At 37.2% G+C, this 16,562-nt stretch overlaps 3 protein-coding genes across 5 annotated transcripts in view; 1 reads left to right on the top strand and 2 right to left on the bottom strand.

Moving 5' to 3' along the window:
* cep162 (centrosomal protein 162) overlaps window positions 1-16,562 on the top strand; it is a 46,675-nt gene that overhangs the window by 28,219 nt on the left and 1,894 nt on the right. For 2 of the 3 annotated variants that reach the window (XM_076971492.1, XM_076971490.1), the window contains one exon: window positions 24-7,534. In XM_076971492.1, the coding sequence (XP_076827607.1) occupies window positions 24-245 (222 nt within the window). In that variant the 3' untranslated portion in view covers window positions 246-7,534. Of the gene's footprint in view, window positions 1-23; window positions 7,535-16,562 lie in introns of those variants that run through there. The other variant, XM_076971491.1, reaches the window with a different exon arrangement.
* Window positions 2,564-8,903, bottom strand: mrap2a (melanocortin 2 receptor accessory protein 2a). The gene is made up of 4 exons (XM_076971493.1): window positions 6,625-8,903; window positions 6,192-6,314; window positions 5,721-5,820; window positions 2,564-4,024 (listed from the first exon to the last, which is right to left on the bottom strand). Exons 2-4 carry the CDS (start codon window positions 6,310-6,312, stop codon window positions 3,586-3,588), a joined length of 660 nt encoding a protein of 219 aa, XP_076827608.1. The 5' UTR covers window positions 6,313-6,314; window positions 6,625-8,903; the 3' UTR covers window positions 2,564-3,585.
* On the bottom strand, window positions 9,521-15,984 carry LOC143474153 (uncharacterized). Its single transcript, XM_076971494.1, has 5 exons — window positions 15,678-15,984; window positions 11,367-11,492; window positions 11,179-11,270; window positions 10,322-10,423; window positions 9,521-9,844 (listed from the first exon to the last, which is right to left on the bottom strand). Exons 1-4 carry the CDS (start codon window positions 15,736-15,738, stop codon window positions 10,349-10,351), a joined length of 354 nt encoding a protein of 117 aa, XP_076827609.1. The 5' UTR covers window positions 15,739-15,984; the 3' UTR covers window positions 9,521-9,844; window positions 10,322-10,348.

Here is a 16,562-nt window from a genome sequence, read left to right as displayed (position 1 = left end):
CTTCACCCTTTATCATGCCGCAGATGATCGCTCAGACGCGGGCCGTGGTGGAGCAGGAGCAGGAGCAGGAGGTGGCTCGCTGGAAGAGGCTGGCCCAGGGGAGGAGCAGTGAGCTCCAGGCATTCAGGCTGGAGCTGGACTCCATACTGGATGTACTTCGAGAGCTTCAGAAGCAGGGTGTGGTCATCCCTGCCACCAAGTACTCCTCAACTGCTGGCCGTTTGTTCAAACCCCTCACATCCTGACCTGATACGTTTCCCGTAATTGACCTTTACACTCAGGTATGTAAGAGCTCTGTGAAAACAGTATAATTAATATGTGAATCGCTACCTACTCTTTTACTGTGGAGCACGTATTGAGGCATCCCACACCAAATATACCAAACTTTAAAAAGCAAATGATGATTGAATGAACTGTTAAGGGTAACTGTTAGGGTTAATAAGATGGAATATTTAAGTTCTGTTTGATATTATATATATCCACTGCATACCTACAGAGTTGTTTAGCATTGCTGCACTACCAATAGGATTTGAATTAAATTCCCAGCTATGTTCAATATGTTATTTTAATGTATTTTTGAAAAGAACAAATTTTTTATCATGCATTGTTTGCCATTTAAAATATTTATTGGTATGAAAGTGTAAATGTTATTCATGCAAGTTTATTATTTATTAACTTATTGATTATAATAATGAACAATTACAATAATAAAGTCAACAGTTATAAAACATCTGTGTTATTTTACACATTTTCTAAAAAAAATAATAATAATACCACTTTTACTAATTGGCTCATTTTGACTGTAACTCAGGAAAAAGAAAATTTTATGCAGCAGTTCATTTATGCAGAGGTGTTTTGGGCATCTCGGGCTGTTTACTCTGCGATGTATTATAAATGATCACTGAGTGGCTGGGAGTCTACAGGAGCAAACTGGCACTGTACTGTGTGTGTAAGGGGCAGTGTTACAGCAGTACTATCCAGTCATGGATGTCTGTGTTCACTAAACCCTTCATGTTTAGTAGTTGTTGTGCTACAGGTGGGAATTCACATAAAGACTAATTGGGAGATGGTGGGCATGAATGAATGAATATACAAATATAAATACATACATGGGGTTCTAGTTTTGTGGTGCATAGATTCAAATCACAATTCAATATATGAAACAGTTGAGGTTATATAATGGAAATACCACAGTAGGCTTTTGTTAAAAGTTGACAGAAAGACATCTACTTGGCACAATTAAAAAAATGTTGATAGTCAAACCCTTTAAGTCACCAGTGTTTAACATTAAAGGTGTGCACATATGTCCTTATTACCCTATTATTTATTTGTCCTGTCAACGCTCCTTTTGCCCACAATTATCACAAATCTTAGTTTTCAGTTTTGTATTCATTTCCAAAATACCTTTCAGTAAGCATTTAAAATGAAAGGCATAACAGTTGCTGTAGTTCAGTGATTAACATTTAATTAAAGATAAATGCATCAATTTGTCAGGGGCCTGTCTCTATGAATGCAGTATGAAGTAGATTAGACAGTAGATTATTTACAGTAAGTATGAATAATATAGTAATAAAGCAGTTCTACTCAGTTTATTTCAGTGTTGAGTTCTATGATTTAATGGGACATATTTAGCATGTAGAATCACACTGTCCACTTCAGTAATGAATATTTTACAAGGTTAATGGTTTTGTTCGCTGTATCTCCTGAATCTATCTAAACTGTAACAAAATTTTCATTATAATTTTTACAAAATATACAGTAAAGAATTACTATAGTGAATAAGATATTGTTCACACAGGATGAAAAACAGGCAAAAACAAGCAAGCAAAACAATGAATTCTGATTCAAGCTTAGATGTTTCTTTACACAGCAGTGCTGTCTACAAAGAGGTTGTCAGAGTTGTGTCAAGAGTTAAACAGAGGTACACAGGAAAACCATAGTACAGTACAGGACTACATTGTTGTTTTATGGAAACATAGTACAGATAAATAAAACCACAACACAAATGGGGTAATGCAGAAGAAATTTTGCTCAGTGTAGTACTGAAAATATTTGCTTTTCTGTAACATCCTATAGTTTGAGTTTGTAATATTTGGGTAAAAATGCCTCATTGGATAGTCAATAATATACCTTGACTAGATTCAGTACTCTTTCATTTGTTTTAAAAAAAAGTATTATCAGTGTTGCTGGTTCTTAGAATCACAGACCACCAGAGATCGTTTTACATTTACACGAGAGGGACTGAGCAACATACTGATGCAGTAAACATAGCTATGTTTTTGCATAAATAAATAATATTGGTCAGGGATCACATTGATTTCTTCTTCTGACATTAAGCTGTGAGGTCATCCAGAGAGAGATTCTGAGATGATCTATAGACCATGCGGTTACACCAAGTTACACTGCATGCAGTTTCTGGGTCTCAAAGGCTGCACTTTCAGCATATTGATGTCCCCAGCATTTTGAGGGACATCAATGCCAAATCAAGATATTCTTTCACTTGACTGAAGGAGGTGGTGAAAAGATTTCTAAAAGGGGAATTTCACGCTAGGGAAATGGCGTGTTAAATGTAGCAGTGTGTTTTATTAGTCCTGAAAACAAATAAAAACAGCAGCGTACACTTATATTTACATTCAAGTCAAAGTCCAGCAGAAAGTTGATGTCGTCATAAACACTGATCCAAAACCATGACCAGAACTATTAACATAAAACAAGCATAATGTATGCTGTACATGGGTCTCTTCAATTATGTTTATCAACACTGTACATTACAAGTGTAAAGGCAGTTTTTCTATTGAAAATTTCTGTTTGTTTTAAACTGACATGGCACAGTAAATTGGCACAGTTTTGAGTTGGTCATCTGTGAAGAGGGACAAATTTGTGCTGTGACAAACAAAATGATGTCACACCACACCAAGCTGTAAAAAAAAAAAAGTCTGAGTAGTACAGTAACATTACACTGACTGGTAAAACAATGTTGTGTGATTTTGGACAACAGTGTGGCTGCATATGACAGGAGAAGAGCTGAAACTACCAAGTACATACCAATTGTTCACACTTGTAATTATTGTTTTACATCAGTTATTCCTACCCGTTATGAAGGTTTAAGTAAGCTACATTTGTCAAAACTGTAGGCTAAATGTAAAAAGCTAGCTAGAGAGAAGCACATTGATTTTTCTGAACTCCTAGCTGAGATGACAAAAATTATGAATTTGAAGAGGCATATGTGCTTTATAGCCACTGCAGTGTGCTGAAGGATCAAAAGAATGCACCACATAATTGTGAAGATAGCACATGGAAAATAAGTAGAAATTGATTCTGATAGCTTGTCAAAACAGACCTGTTCTCTGGGCACACTGGAAAAGACCATCCGCAAGCTTTCACTACTCCCTAAACAGTGCTGTAATTAAAACTGCTGTCAGATGTTTTGTTTGTTTGTTGTTTAAATTAGCTAGCATAGCTTTACTGATAAAATTCAGTTTGACTCACAGGATGTGTTTACCACAGTATTTATCCTCCATGCACATACATTCTAGTCAGCTTAATACTTTGTCCATTTAGTCAAATTTCTAGGGGCTGACGCATTTAGTCTCTAATGTGATGGATGCTCCGGCTGTAAGACTCGGTGTCCATGATTATTGGTGGCTCGCCCAGCAGCAAGTCATCTTCTCCCAGCGTAGAACTGAGCTCAGTGTTCACAAAGTTTGGAATGTTGAAATGAGCCAGAAAAGCGGCCTCGTTATCATCCCTCGTTTCCAGCTGCGCGCTCTGGACCACCAGACCAACCGTGTCCACTTGTCCACTTGACTCGGAGCTGCTTGACCGGACGTGAGCTTGGCAGGCTCTGTGCACCCTCCTTTGTCCCACCTGCTCCTCTTCATTAATGTAACAGTTAAAGAGAAAGCGCGACTCCGCTAGCAAAGGCCTGGCCAGGGCAGCCTGGGTGTTTTCTGGGTCCCGGGGCCGACCTAGTTCTTCAACACAGCTAGTCAGGTGCACGCAATCCTCACATGGTTCAGCACTTCTGTATGAATGATATTCAAAAGAGGCATAATTTCATCTGGTGTTCAATGGAATAGGTCAAAAAGCCAAAATGATGGGTACACATCTAGTTAGTGTGTAAGTACCCTTAAGATCATAACACTGTATTGATGCCGGAGGAAATTGCAAAACCTAATTTATGTGTCATTTGAGAGTTGGTGTCAAATTGACTGATTAAATAGATTTAAGCCTGAAAGATGGTCTGAGATCCGTAGCAACCTAGCCAAGCTAAATTCATGTTTGTGAGCATAGCAACATTAATATTCAACACACAAAGCTGGTGGCTATGACATTTTAAGGCTGTGGTAGTAGATAATCAACCGCTTCAACCAGCCTCTTTTCATTAGACATCACTAATCACTCAATGTCCTTTGGTGATTCCTTTTTGTCACATGCTTTCAGAGCTTTTAGTGCCATTCTCTTCTTCAGTATGTGACAGCCATAGTATATTATATTTAAATTTGACTTGGCCAAGTCAGACCTTTCCCTCATTTATTAACCCTGAAATGTGTATTGAGTCATTAACGCAGTGCGGTCACATCATTAATTGATAGAAATGTGTCAGAGCCAGGGGAAGCCATACAATACAGAAACAATACCCCAATACTAGGTTTAATTGATCAAGAACCTCCCGGTCTTCTGTGAACTTTGCTTTCCATCAGTCTAGTATGGATAATAATTCTTTTATCCATTTGAATGTTTTGATCCACAGCTAACATTTGATTTTCACAGATTGCAACAATGCAGCTTGGCTTCTGAGACTTGCTAGTTTTTAAGGTGTTCAAAATGGTTAAACTTTTGTGCAGACTTCAGCTTTCAATCATTCTTATTTCAATTGATATTCAGTCCAAACAATCCTGGAGCTTGCTATAATATGCTTAGTTCTGTAGACCTGCATTTTTCTCTCTGTGTCCTTCTGGCAGTGCAGTACTGTTAAAGGATGGATGGCACTATTAATTGCCAAAAGAAAAAGATGAGTCATGGCTTTATCAGTTTAAGGAACCAAAAAAGACTATACAATAGACTTCAGGACATATCCATTAATTTACCTATATAAATGGTTAGCTCTGTTTACCTGTGCTTTTTTCTCTAGCAGATGCGAATGATTTGCATCTTATGTGTTTCTGTTACAGGCTTTTCATAGTCACGTCTGCATTTCATGCTTTAACTAAGTGACGTATAATGCTGTGCAGTACTTGTGACATACAGATCTGTGGGGCAAGTTGGGACCAAGCATTATATTAACTAGATGTGATCTCAGATCTAAGCTTGGACTGTGTTCTGGTAGAATTTAAAAGATGGGTTCAAAGTATGTTACTCTAGAGAGCTGGACCTAGCATACAGCTAATGACATGTTGGCAGACCACACATACATACACACACACACACACACACAGCAAAAGCAGATAATAAGACGCCCAGATGAGCACAGCAGAGACAGCTCTGAACAAAATGGATAAAAAAGGATAGTGCAGAACCATTTTACTGGGCTAGAGCTAGAAATACACAGGGCGGACCCCTGCTTTTGGGTGGATTTAGAAGAATATGGTTATGAAAAATGCATCAACTAGAATAGCTGCAGCAAATCTGCATTAACATACTGGCCACTGTACGTTACATTCCTGGCATTGATATACTTTTGCTTTAAATAAAAAATATTAAAACTAGATAAGACTTACTCTGGATGTGGAGCTCCTGTCTTGGTCAAAAGGGTCAGCACAAAGAACATAAAAATGACAAACACAGCGAGGCCCACCCAGAAACCAATCACAATGGAATCTGAAAAATAAAATGTCCTGTGAGTGCTAAACACAGTAGTTAAAATTATTACAATTCAGTATGTCACTAAGCTGTTGATTTATCTGTTCTAATGATGCCGTATAAAGCAGCTGGATGGATTGTCTTAAAATCTAAATCATTTGGTTGTATATCATGTTCATTTGGTCACATAGTCTTTACATTACATGGAAGCACCTAAATACCCTAAAATGACTGATAAACTCTGAATTGCTATCCCAGTTTAACAATAACCGTTTTCCTTCCAGTGGTTGAGGTTGTTCTTATTTCTGCTCAACTGTAGTGTTAGAATAGAGGACAAAAATCATTAAATTGACTAAAACTAATAAGTCATGGTGAAAACAGTGACTTACATCTATGTGCCTTAAGTCCCTCGAAGGACACGGGTTCGTCGTCATCATAGTATTCGTATCTCCATTCATAATCAGTGTTGGGGATGCTAGCAGTAGTGTTTGAGTACTGGAAACTAGGCATCTCTGTAATTACAAAATAATTGGAACGGGTCGAAGTAATAGGATTTAACTACAGTGTAATTCGTAGTCCAGACCCCTAGGTAATAATCGGAAAACCAATCCGTCCGCTGATTGCAAAAACTATAAAACGACTGTATGTGTGCATCCACCTTTGCGCCACTATTCGCAGCTGCATACGCTCAAAGACCTCAACGCGGTGCTTGCGGTTTTCCCAGCGCGACGGAAAAGTTCCTTCCGTTAATGCATATGTATTATCGAAACAGTACACAAAACAGAACAGATGCGATTCTCTTCAGCATCCGTCGGTCCAAACCTCGCAGATAATTCCATCCCTTCGGGTCCTCCAGAAAAGCCCCTCCGAACAGAGCGACGTCTCCGCTGTGGCATCGTCGGCCGCTTTGCTCCTGCGGTGCTGCTGCCCCCGGTGTGATGTGCAGGTGCCGCTGGGCGGGATTCAGTCTTGTATGTCAGTAAAAGTAATCGGTGGGGTGGTACCGGACATTAATAAACCGAATCTCGCGGTGATAGCACGTAAAATAAAATACAGCCTACTTAATATTCTTGACGGAGGTGTCATTGTAAATAACGATCACCAAATCCGTTCGTTCACCCTTTTACAGGGCTGACAATCATACGCAACAGCACATTAACAGTGGCTTAAGCGTTTAATTGATTTTTACTTCTGTTCAGATCATCTTTTATGATGGCTTCCTGAATCATGCAGACCTGTACCAGTTACTAATGATCTCACAGCACGCTAACAGATCGCCCTAATGGGGCACTCAAAACACAGATCAGCATCCTGATTTATGAAGCCAGAGGGACGATGAACAAAAGAACAAACGCTGCCATGTTGAATATTCAGCACATTGCATGTGAGGATACAGGGCAACATTGTGTCAGGATTAGGAGATTTTAGTTCACACTGGTGGCCTGTGCATGTATGTAGTAGTATTATTTATTTTTTTTATAGAAAAGGTGAAAACAGGAATGTCCTTGTTTCCCTGTGCTCCACCCAGCTACATGGGATGTGGGAAACATTTGTTTATTTGTGCAGACTAATGCTTGTAAGATGTTGGTTGTATCTTGTTTTACCTAAGAACAATGGAAGCTATTTTGTGAATGTAAACACACACTTTTCATGCTCTGATTTACCTATTAGGTTTTATTTTATTTTTGCTTGTTTTTTTATTATTCTTTCCTTCTTTTTCAGGGATCCTAAACTGCTTTCAAAAAGTCCGACAGTTATGTGCCACAGGCTCACTGTAGGAAAAATAATAGGGGGCAATAAAGAATGTGCTGAATCTGAGCAGTAAATCTGCACCTTTCACTCCTTAAAGACACAGCAGTTCCTGTGACAAGTAGTTGTAGTTCAGGTACCCTGCCTGTTGCTGTGCTTTGTGCAGTAGAGTGTACAGCTGTGTTACATCATCTTATAAACTGTGCAAATATGAAATTGACTAAGGCCTTAAGAGTTCACAGTGACTCTATTCATGACAACAATTTATACATGGCTATAAATTAGAACTAGACTGCAAATGCTAAACTAATGAGAATTTCAAGAGGTGTAATCAGAAATTGCCAAATAAAGAGCAGCGGGTCTGCCTCTGATGGAACGTGTTACAAATATCCTTCTTCAGAACTGAGTGTTCAGAATAAGCACAACTGTATAACCCCAACCCCAAATATACCAGCATTATACAAAGTATAAAAATTATTCTATAGTTTCAACTTTCTTATGCCATGTCATGGATTGTGGTAAAGGCCTAAGGTAGCCACCCTACCGGGACTAGAAGCCAGGTCTGACATGACCTGAGCTTGAGCGCAGACCACCGAACCAAAGAGCCAGCTTCCTGGAACAATTGCCTGAGCACCCATTTAACCTCCCTCCGTCACAGCAACCTCCCCTTTGGAGAGTGAGGGTCGCCATCATAGACAGCACCCCTGTGTGTGACACTATACATGTGTCCCTCTGCACATAACTGCCCTTTCCACATTATGTGACTGTGGGGCCAGGCTGGTGGACCTGCACAAGATTCAGTCACTTTTACTTTAGGTGTGTACCAAATAGTCTGCAGGTCCTGATGCGATATCTGCTTTAGTAGAGAAGAATTGTGTAGAGGTTGTTTGGTGAGATATTTTCCAACAGATCATGAAATGCACAAACTGTTCAAACCCTTGACAAAATAAGCATTATTACCCCAGTTCTGAAGAAATCTTGTCCTGTTGGCAATAACATTAACCGTACACACACACAAGATGATATTCGATCAGAGGGCCTTGGATGTTTATGGTCCAATTATTATCAATGGCATCCGGTATTAGGTATATTCTTACTAGTATATATCCATATTGATGATACATTTTTCCTGCTGTAGCCAGGAACACATTGAGAGTCTATGTTCCAGGCAGCAGCAGAGATTATGTACAGCACTGATCTGAGATACTATGAGGACAGTACAACATGGTGAACATGGAGTAATACTGGCTGTGTTTAATAGCATATGGTATGGGTTATGTTTGTATGCTGTGCAATGTTATTTTAATGGTTTTTGTTACTGTTTTTTTTTTCATTCTGTAATGATAGAATATGTATATATATATATATATATATATATATATATATATATATATATATATATATATATATATATATATAATTGAAATATGTTTAAATCCTGGTATCTTTGTAAATCCATTAAAAATGTACATTATTCTACACATGCAGGAATGTTTTCTATACAAATGTTATAGTACAGCCCCTAACCTCTCCCTCCAGGCGTGTGTATGTGTACTTTGTGTCTATTCTTGTCCATATATGTAATTCCTTTGTGTGTGGTTCAATGTGCGCGCGTTCAAACATCTCACCTGTCACTCGTGTCATGCGGTACACTTGGGGCTCATATACATCTTTATTTTAAGGTACATATATGTGTGTGGATGTGGTGTTGAGGCGCTCATCTTTGTTGAGTTTACCTCATGTTTCGTGTCAAGCTCTGTTTCATGTTTAATGTTTGCTTATGCACTAACCGCAGCATTTTGTGAATAAACCCGTTTGGCATGTACGCTCGTCTTGACATCCTGCTTATCCCCCTCCTGTTACAACAAGAATTTTGAAAATGATTCAATAGTAATCAAAGAACGTTAGAGGGTTAAAGGGTTGTTTTAAATATTTGACACTCCTATTGAGGAAGACAAATCAAAACAAATTTGTTTGATTACCATTTATTCATTTTAACAATGCTTGTATAGAAGAAATCCTGCATGTGTAGAATAATGTATATTTTTAAGGAATTTACAATGATTAGGATTGCTATTTTTATTGTATACTTTTTTTTATTGTATATTACTTTTATAGCAACTTTTATTGTATACTGTTATATGTGTTTATAACAGAATGTCAGTTCATGTAGGTTAGATTTACATACAATAATTTTTTTCTTAATTCATTGACATAATTGCTGAATTGGCTGAAATATTTTTTCTTGTCTGGACCTGCAGATTATCCCACCAGTGCCCTTGGAACAAAAGACCTGTTGAAAGGAAATGTGAGGGAGGTTCAGCTATAATTATGTCATGTCATCTTCATCTTTTGTTTGACACATTTTAGATTTCTTAAGTTGATCCTTTCTCTCTCTTGTTAGAATAGTTGTATGTTGGTCTTTGACCTTTTTTATGGGATATTTCTTAAAGAATAATTTATGTATTACTAAATATCAATAGCATAATATCAATAAATTGGGCATGAGTAAATAAAATAGATTGTCACTTAAAGACAATTGGCAAAAGGAGAAATCTTCCCTCTGAAGATAACGTGTGATTTTACTTGGGTTTCAGAAACAGTGTCTTGCTGTGACTCAAACATGCTGTGTGCCAACACACATCACGATGGGTTACATATAGTGGATATAGCTAGAGGAATGAAGCTCTCAGCTCTCTTCAATTGGATGCCAACTGAAAGATACACTGCATTTTTCATACTACATTGCTGCTGTGATGGTCTCGCCCACCTTTGTGCATTCTGTGTGATCTCCTGGTTAAGTTTGTAGGCAGAACTGTTGCACCATTAGTCCCACTAGTATAGCAGAAGACCTGTAGACAATTCCTGAGGCCTGGTGATCAAGAAAATGTATTAATTCTAAAAAGATGTATTATTGTTGAACATTATATATCACAAAGTTCTCACGAAACATCCACATAGGTGAATGTTCACATAAAGTTTCGTGCAGTTATTTGCATACATTTATATACTATTAAAATGTGGTGAACATCAATTAAATAAAACTGGCAGTCAGTTAAAAAAGCAGACTTTTCATTAAGGAAACGAATTTCTAGCTAATAGTTTGCATATCTTCCTGGGTTTGACATGAACAGACTAGGATACACTTACATAAACAAACAACTATAAACATCCACATCTATGTGTTATAAAGGTACATATTACTATGCTATGACCCTCCAAGTATTTTCTTTATTGTCTGCTTTTTTATAGTCAGTGTGATGATAGCCTGGCTCAAATAGTACTGATTGCAGACAGTGGAATGGTGGAGCTGGACATTGTGAGCTAAAAAGCAAATAGACTAAATGGACAACTTGGGCTACATCAAATCAGTTCATTATAGCCAATTCATATTTTTCTCATGACTGTAGGTGGTGCTGCTGTTCTTAGATCCACTGAAGTCCAAAATAATCTACATCAAAGCAAATAAGATGATGTGGATGGTGAAATTAATGGCAGATTATTCCAATGTTTTTTATTAGTTGAAAAACTAATAAAGGGCTTATCCTCAAGAGTCCATTTAAACATTTGCCCCCGTTTGCCCAATTTTGCCCGTTTGATTGGATGCAGAGTGTCTGCCTGAGTTACCTTATTACCAGCTCTTGTTAGTTGACGATTATTTTTTCCACCATTATCTTTGAGAACTTCAAATTCACTATAATCTACAGTGTTTAAACTTCCTGAAATGAAAATGAATACACATATGTTAGTTAGAAAGTACATGAGACTAAATGTATTAGCAGGATTTTGAAAGGTTGGAACAGGATTCAACATACTGTCCACTTCTTCATATTCAAAGGTATAATCCGTATAATCAGGAGTCGGTGTCACAGTAAAGTCATCACTTTCGTAGACAGCTGTCACATCTTCATCATTTTCATATTCAAATTCGTATGTGTCACCTGGTGAAAAATAAAAAGTGCAATATGCAGCAGTTAGATCCACACAGCCCAATTTTTTTATAATTAAAGCCAAGGCTGAACTTTGAATTAGGATGTGCTAGGGACAACAGCATCCAAAATCACTGTACTGTTAGCACAAATATAGAAGCACTTTTTTTCAAAGGTGATATGTGACCTCTGTCCAATAATATCCTGTTTCCTGAAAACAGACAAATACTATAGTATACTGCTCTACTACCTCAGATCTTCACTGTGGTACATTACTCCATGGAACATTCTTCAGATATACACAGCTCTAGCGGGAAAAACACACCATTACAAAATGTAATCTCTGCATGTATGGCAGCCATTTCATTTAACTGAATCAAGGAGCTCCACGCTCTACTTTAACCCCAACCCTAAGCAGATCACCTGTTTTGTCTTAATTAACAATGAATATTAAATACTGCTTAAAAGCATGAAAGCTGTAGTTAAAATATGGGTTATTTCCATATTGATTTGTCAGAAAACATTTAATATATATTTTTATTTTGACCAGTTCTCATTGTTTGTAAGTATATGTTGTAAATTCTTTGAAATTATGTCAGTAGTTTATGAAAGTAATTTTTGTTTGTTTAATTTAAAACACATTCCTGTAAAGAGCAAAACCAGAGAAACTGCTACATTTCGAGTGGTTTTCATTTTTTCCAGAGCTGTATTTATGATGAAAATCTGAAGAAAATTCTGAGGAGTTACTGCAGTGTACTGTAGATAAAGATGCGTTTAACAATCTCATGTAGTGAAAAGTGCATATCATGATGTGGGAAATATGAGTGATGTTGACAATTGTTTGCCATATGATAAACAATACAACATTTTTGAAATGTTCATAACATCCAGGTTGCTCATAAATGAGTAAAATAACAACAAAACTAGAAATGTGCATTTCCTCCAGAGTGATTGCATATCTTAAGCAACTCCCAAGTAGTTGCTAGGTGGTTGCTATGGAGTCACAGGTGGTTGTCAAGGTATTACCATGCAGTTCCTAGTGGTTCCTGTGGTCTTGCTAGGTGGTTATTTTGGTATCCCATGCTAGGAAGTCCCAATTGGTTCATTGGGTGTTGCCAAATTATTGCTTTGTAGTCACAGGATATTGCTATGGTGTTGTTAGGTGGTTGTTATAGAGTCCCAGGTGGTTGCTAGGGGGTTACCAAGTGGTTGTTGTGGCATTCCAGGTGATTGCTATAGTACCTCAGGTGGTTGCTATGTTCTTGCTAAGTGGTTAAGTTGTTGCCATTGAGTTCTTATTGATTGATAGCCAGTTAGTGTGTAACCAGTTAGGGTGGGCGTGGCTTTGTGTGTTTGAAAGTTTCAGACATTCCCACCATTTATTTCCTATGGGGCAAAATTTTAAAATAAATGGTCGCTATGTGGCAACCAGTTGTCTAGTCAAAAAGCTGCAGACAGGCATATCATTCCTGCACTAGACCCATATCAATATCTCAAAAACTGCAGGAAGAGTTAAAGGTCAATATTTGGGCAGGAAAAGTAAGAAGATATTTTCTACCTAGAAGCTTTTAATATTTTATGCAGGCCTTTTGTATTCCCGTAGTCAGCTTTAACAGGAATTAAAGTCATGCTAATTGTCATTTTTGGCATAATACTCACCAGCTAGGGTATGTAATGAACTTATCAGTAACCTTTTCTCAAAACCATTATATGCACCTTAATAAATCAGCAGTTGGTTGAGAAACATGTTCAAATATAACAAATAGGTATAAACTGTAAAAGCAGCTTAATATTTTGTATTGTTTAATCATAATCATGTAACTCAGAAGGCAGTATGTTAAATTGTTCTTTGTAGTTGTTTTTCTGGGTAGTAGCTTTAACCCCAGCAGCTTAGTTGGTTGGTATATGTGCATGGTAAAACATAGTGGGTGTCAATGCTGTTGGTGTCATTGCTGACCAGGGTTTAGGGCAAGTGCTCGATGCTATAACAGTAAGAGTTCTTGGGCAAACACTACATTGCCTAGCTCTCTAGCATGATTGTAAGGCACATAAGTATTTGATGTAGCAAAGCAGTATTTTGTTTTATGATATTTTCTGTCTTACAATATGTGTAATTTCTGTGGCAAGCTATACATTCATGTTTTATAACCAACTCTTCCACAACTGTTTCACTAGGGACCATGTAAAGAGATGTATAGCTGTGCATATTAAGTTTAATTTTAGATTTTGGAGTTAAGCTAATTATGTGTTTATTTAAGGTTTAAGCTTTCTTGGCATGAGTTTGTTTTTTTATTTCCAAGTTGTAACGTAAATTTCTTAATTAGTCTTTGCAGATGCCAATGAGTTAACAGAAAGTGAAACTAAATTAAAACCAAAAGAAAACTTGTTGAACTCACTTGTTTACAGATTTTGATAATCTCAAATATGCTGGAACATTATCACAGTCTGGTCATAGATTTCAGAAATCAACTGTTGCTTTGCGGCTGAACTGAATAAAAGGTATAGACAGGATCATGTGAAGTCTGCAGCCGTATGGCCTTATATGGCCTGTATCTGAGTGCACTTCGCTGGCAACATTGGATGTTTTTATTTTTATTTGGAGCCGAAGCACAAATCATTATTCCATGCTGTTTCCTCTTTATGCTCTTTTGTAATTCCCCTACTGTAGAACCCCTAGCGTGATATATCAAGTGTGGAATGGCTCATTCGCTGATGTGTAGGGGTGCGTGTGATCAGAATTACTTCAAAATAGCACAGAAAATGTGTGATTAGATGTGGTGTTAAAGCTCAACCAAGTTTTTGGTTGTTTAAGGAGGAAATGATTACTAAATAAGGAGGAAATAAGTACTAATAAGGAGGAAATAACTAGTAAACTGGTAAGCATGCCTCAAATCCTGCACAATAACACGAAACATTAGCAGAATGCACACACTCCATTAATGGTACTGTTAAAAAAGACTGTAGGTCTATGAAGATGTTCATAATCTCTAAACTGTCACCCTCATGCTTTTAGTGAAGTGAGATCTGATGATTAGATGACTGGGGCGGAGTAACGGTTATTCAATGACGCAAGGGGTTTTTTATGCCAAAATGAACTGGGCAAGAGTTCAGTCCTGAACTGAGAAGAACAGTAGTAGTAGTATTCCATCATACTATATAGCAATAACGCAAAACTGGTCAATATACAATGTGCCTTGATTGCCACTGTAAAACAATAAAATGAATTTAATATTATGTGTATTTTTTAACTCAATTACACAACTTGGTACTCACACATTATGTACCACTTCTATTCATTCATTTTATGTTTATGAATATTATAGGATTACTATGAATTATAGGATTACTATGAGTGATATGGTGTTGGTGAATGTGCATTTGGTCAATTACATTTGATCAGTGTTGAGATATTGGTACTGATTTTATGTACTATTTATTCCCCAGATGATTTCCATCCTAATATAATTTATTGAAAACATAATTTATCTTCCTCCCACAACAGAATGTGCTGAACTCAATGAAGCCAAAGGCTAAAATTCCAAGATGTCAAGGGCAAAACATATTTTGAAAGCAAAACAAATATGGTAATGGAATGTTTCATTGGTAAAGACATGTTCCAGAAAAGAGTGTTTGCTGTAGCATTTCCAATTGTGGCAAAGGGCTGATTGGTGGAGATGTACAATAGTTTAAGAAACCCTTGCAAGAGTGCTACACAAACTGTAAGCCCATACTGATTCTAACGTATTCCTAACATGATGGGGATGTGTAATTGTAATTGTAACTGTAGTCTTTTACACATTTAAGATAATATTAGATATTTTAGATTATATATATGTAGTTATATATGTTAGAAGAACTGAATAATAATAAAATTATCTATAAAATCTTTTTTATCTCAACTTTCCTGGTATGTCAGTTACAGTGGTCTTCCTCAGCTACCATATAAGCTACAATGTTAGTTAACATTAGTCTTTGTCCGTTTTTGCAGAGTGAAGCGCAACATGAATTAGAGAAACTTTCATTCAACATAGCAAATGCAGTACTTAAGAGTTTATGTAAAAGGTGTGTTTGTTCAGCTGATAATAGTTAATCATCTTCCCATGATTACCTAAGCTACAACTGTTCTTGATCACAGTGTGACCTAAAAGTTGTGATTATCAACCATAATACTGAGAGACTGAAAGATATGGTACTCACCTTGGACCAAAACCATCAGCAAAGCTCCAGTCATGGAGAGAGAGAACAGTCTTGTGTGCATGTTGTGGAAGTAAGAAGGGAGGAGTGAACTGCTGGCTCCATGTGGTGTGCTTATGTATGAGTGTGTGTTGGTGCAAGGTTGCCGGCCGCACCTCCATCCATCAGACTTGTTCAGTTTTGTTCTTTCACACCTGTGAGCTTTTAAACGATGTCAGCACGAGTCCAGTTAGGTTAATGACATTTTGTTGTCTTTGTTTCCACCTTGCAGGTTATTGTATTAGCATTTATGTTATATCTGTTACTTTTGCTTTGTAGTTTGGAATATTAAACTGGCTACCTGTCTGAGAGAGAAATGAGAAACAAAAGGGCTCTGGTTTGACGGGCAAATCCAAACATGTACGAACATGTGACACTTCAACTATGCATGCAGCAGAAACATTTTACTGTGATGCATGAAGTGTCTGTTCTTTTGCAAAAAAAATAAATAAAATAAACAGCTTTTTAAATGTTTTGCCCTTTTAAAAATTCCATTATTTGAAATATAAATAATGCATACAGCAGAACCCCAGAACTCGACACTAATTTGTTCCGGAAGGAGCGTCGAGAAGCGATGCAGTCGAGTTCCCAATCAATTGTCCCATGGATAAATCCGTTCTCAACCATCAAGTTGAATTCCAATGCTAAGTCTGTCACACTAATGTCTTTCCCTATGATTGCCCTTTTCAACTCTATTGTTAGTCTTACTGTTCTCTTCTGCTTTTGTGTTATATCTTTCTTGGGACCCATGTTTTTTGTCTAAAACAGTACAAAAAAACAACAAAAATACATAAAAAGCTTGGAGCACAGCCTCAAAATAGTTAAAAACCCATTGAACAACAATGCCAA

The sequence above is a fragment of the Brachyhypopomus gauderio genome, chromosome 13 (assembly GCF_052324685.1).
Source record: "Brachyhypopomus gauderio isolate BG-103 chromosome 13, BGAUD_0.2, whole genome shotgun sequence".
Classification (NCBI taxonomy): Eukaryota; Metazoa; Chordata; class Actinopteri; order Gymnotiformes; family Hypopomidae; genus Brachyhypopomus; species Brachyhypopomus gauderio.
The sequence above is the reverse complement of the archived record's forward strand: the minus strand, read 5'-3'. Positions and strand labels throughout refer to the sequence as shown.

Excerpts from the sequence above, each read along its gene's own strand:
- LOC143474153 (XM_076971494.1), bottom strand. The coding sequence starts at position 15,738 with ATGCACACAAGACTGTTCTCTCTCTCCATGACTGGAGCTTTGCTGATG. Across the intron at positions 11,493-15,677 it reads GCTGATGGTTTTGGTCCAAG|GTGACACATACGAATTTGAA; the intron begins GTGAGTACCATA and ends ATTTTTCACCAG. Across the intron at positions 10,424-11,178 it reads TAACAAGAGCTGGTAATAAG|GCCTCAGGAATTGTCTACAG; the intron begins GTAACTCAGGCA and ends CTTGATCACCAG.
- mrap2a (XM_076971493.1), bottom strand. The coding sequence starts at position 6,312 with ATGCCTAGTTTCCAGTACTCAAACACTACTGCTAGCATCCCCAACACT. Across the intron at positions 5,821-6,191 it reads GGGACTTAAGGCACATAGAT|ATTCCATTGTGATTGGTTTC; the intron begins GTAAGTCACTGT and ends TTTATTTTTCAG. Across the intron at positions 4,025-5,720 it reads ACAGGAGCTCCACATCCAGA|AAGTGCTGAACCATGTGAGG; the intron begins GTAAGTCTTATC and ends TCATTCATACAG.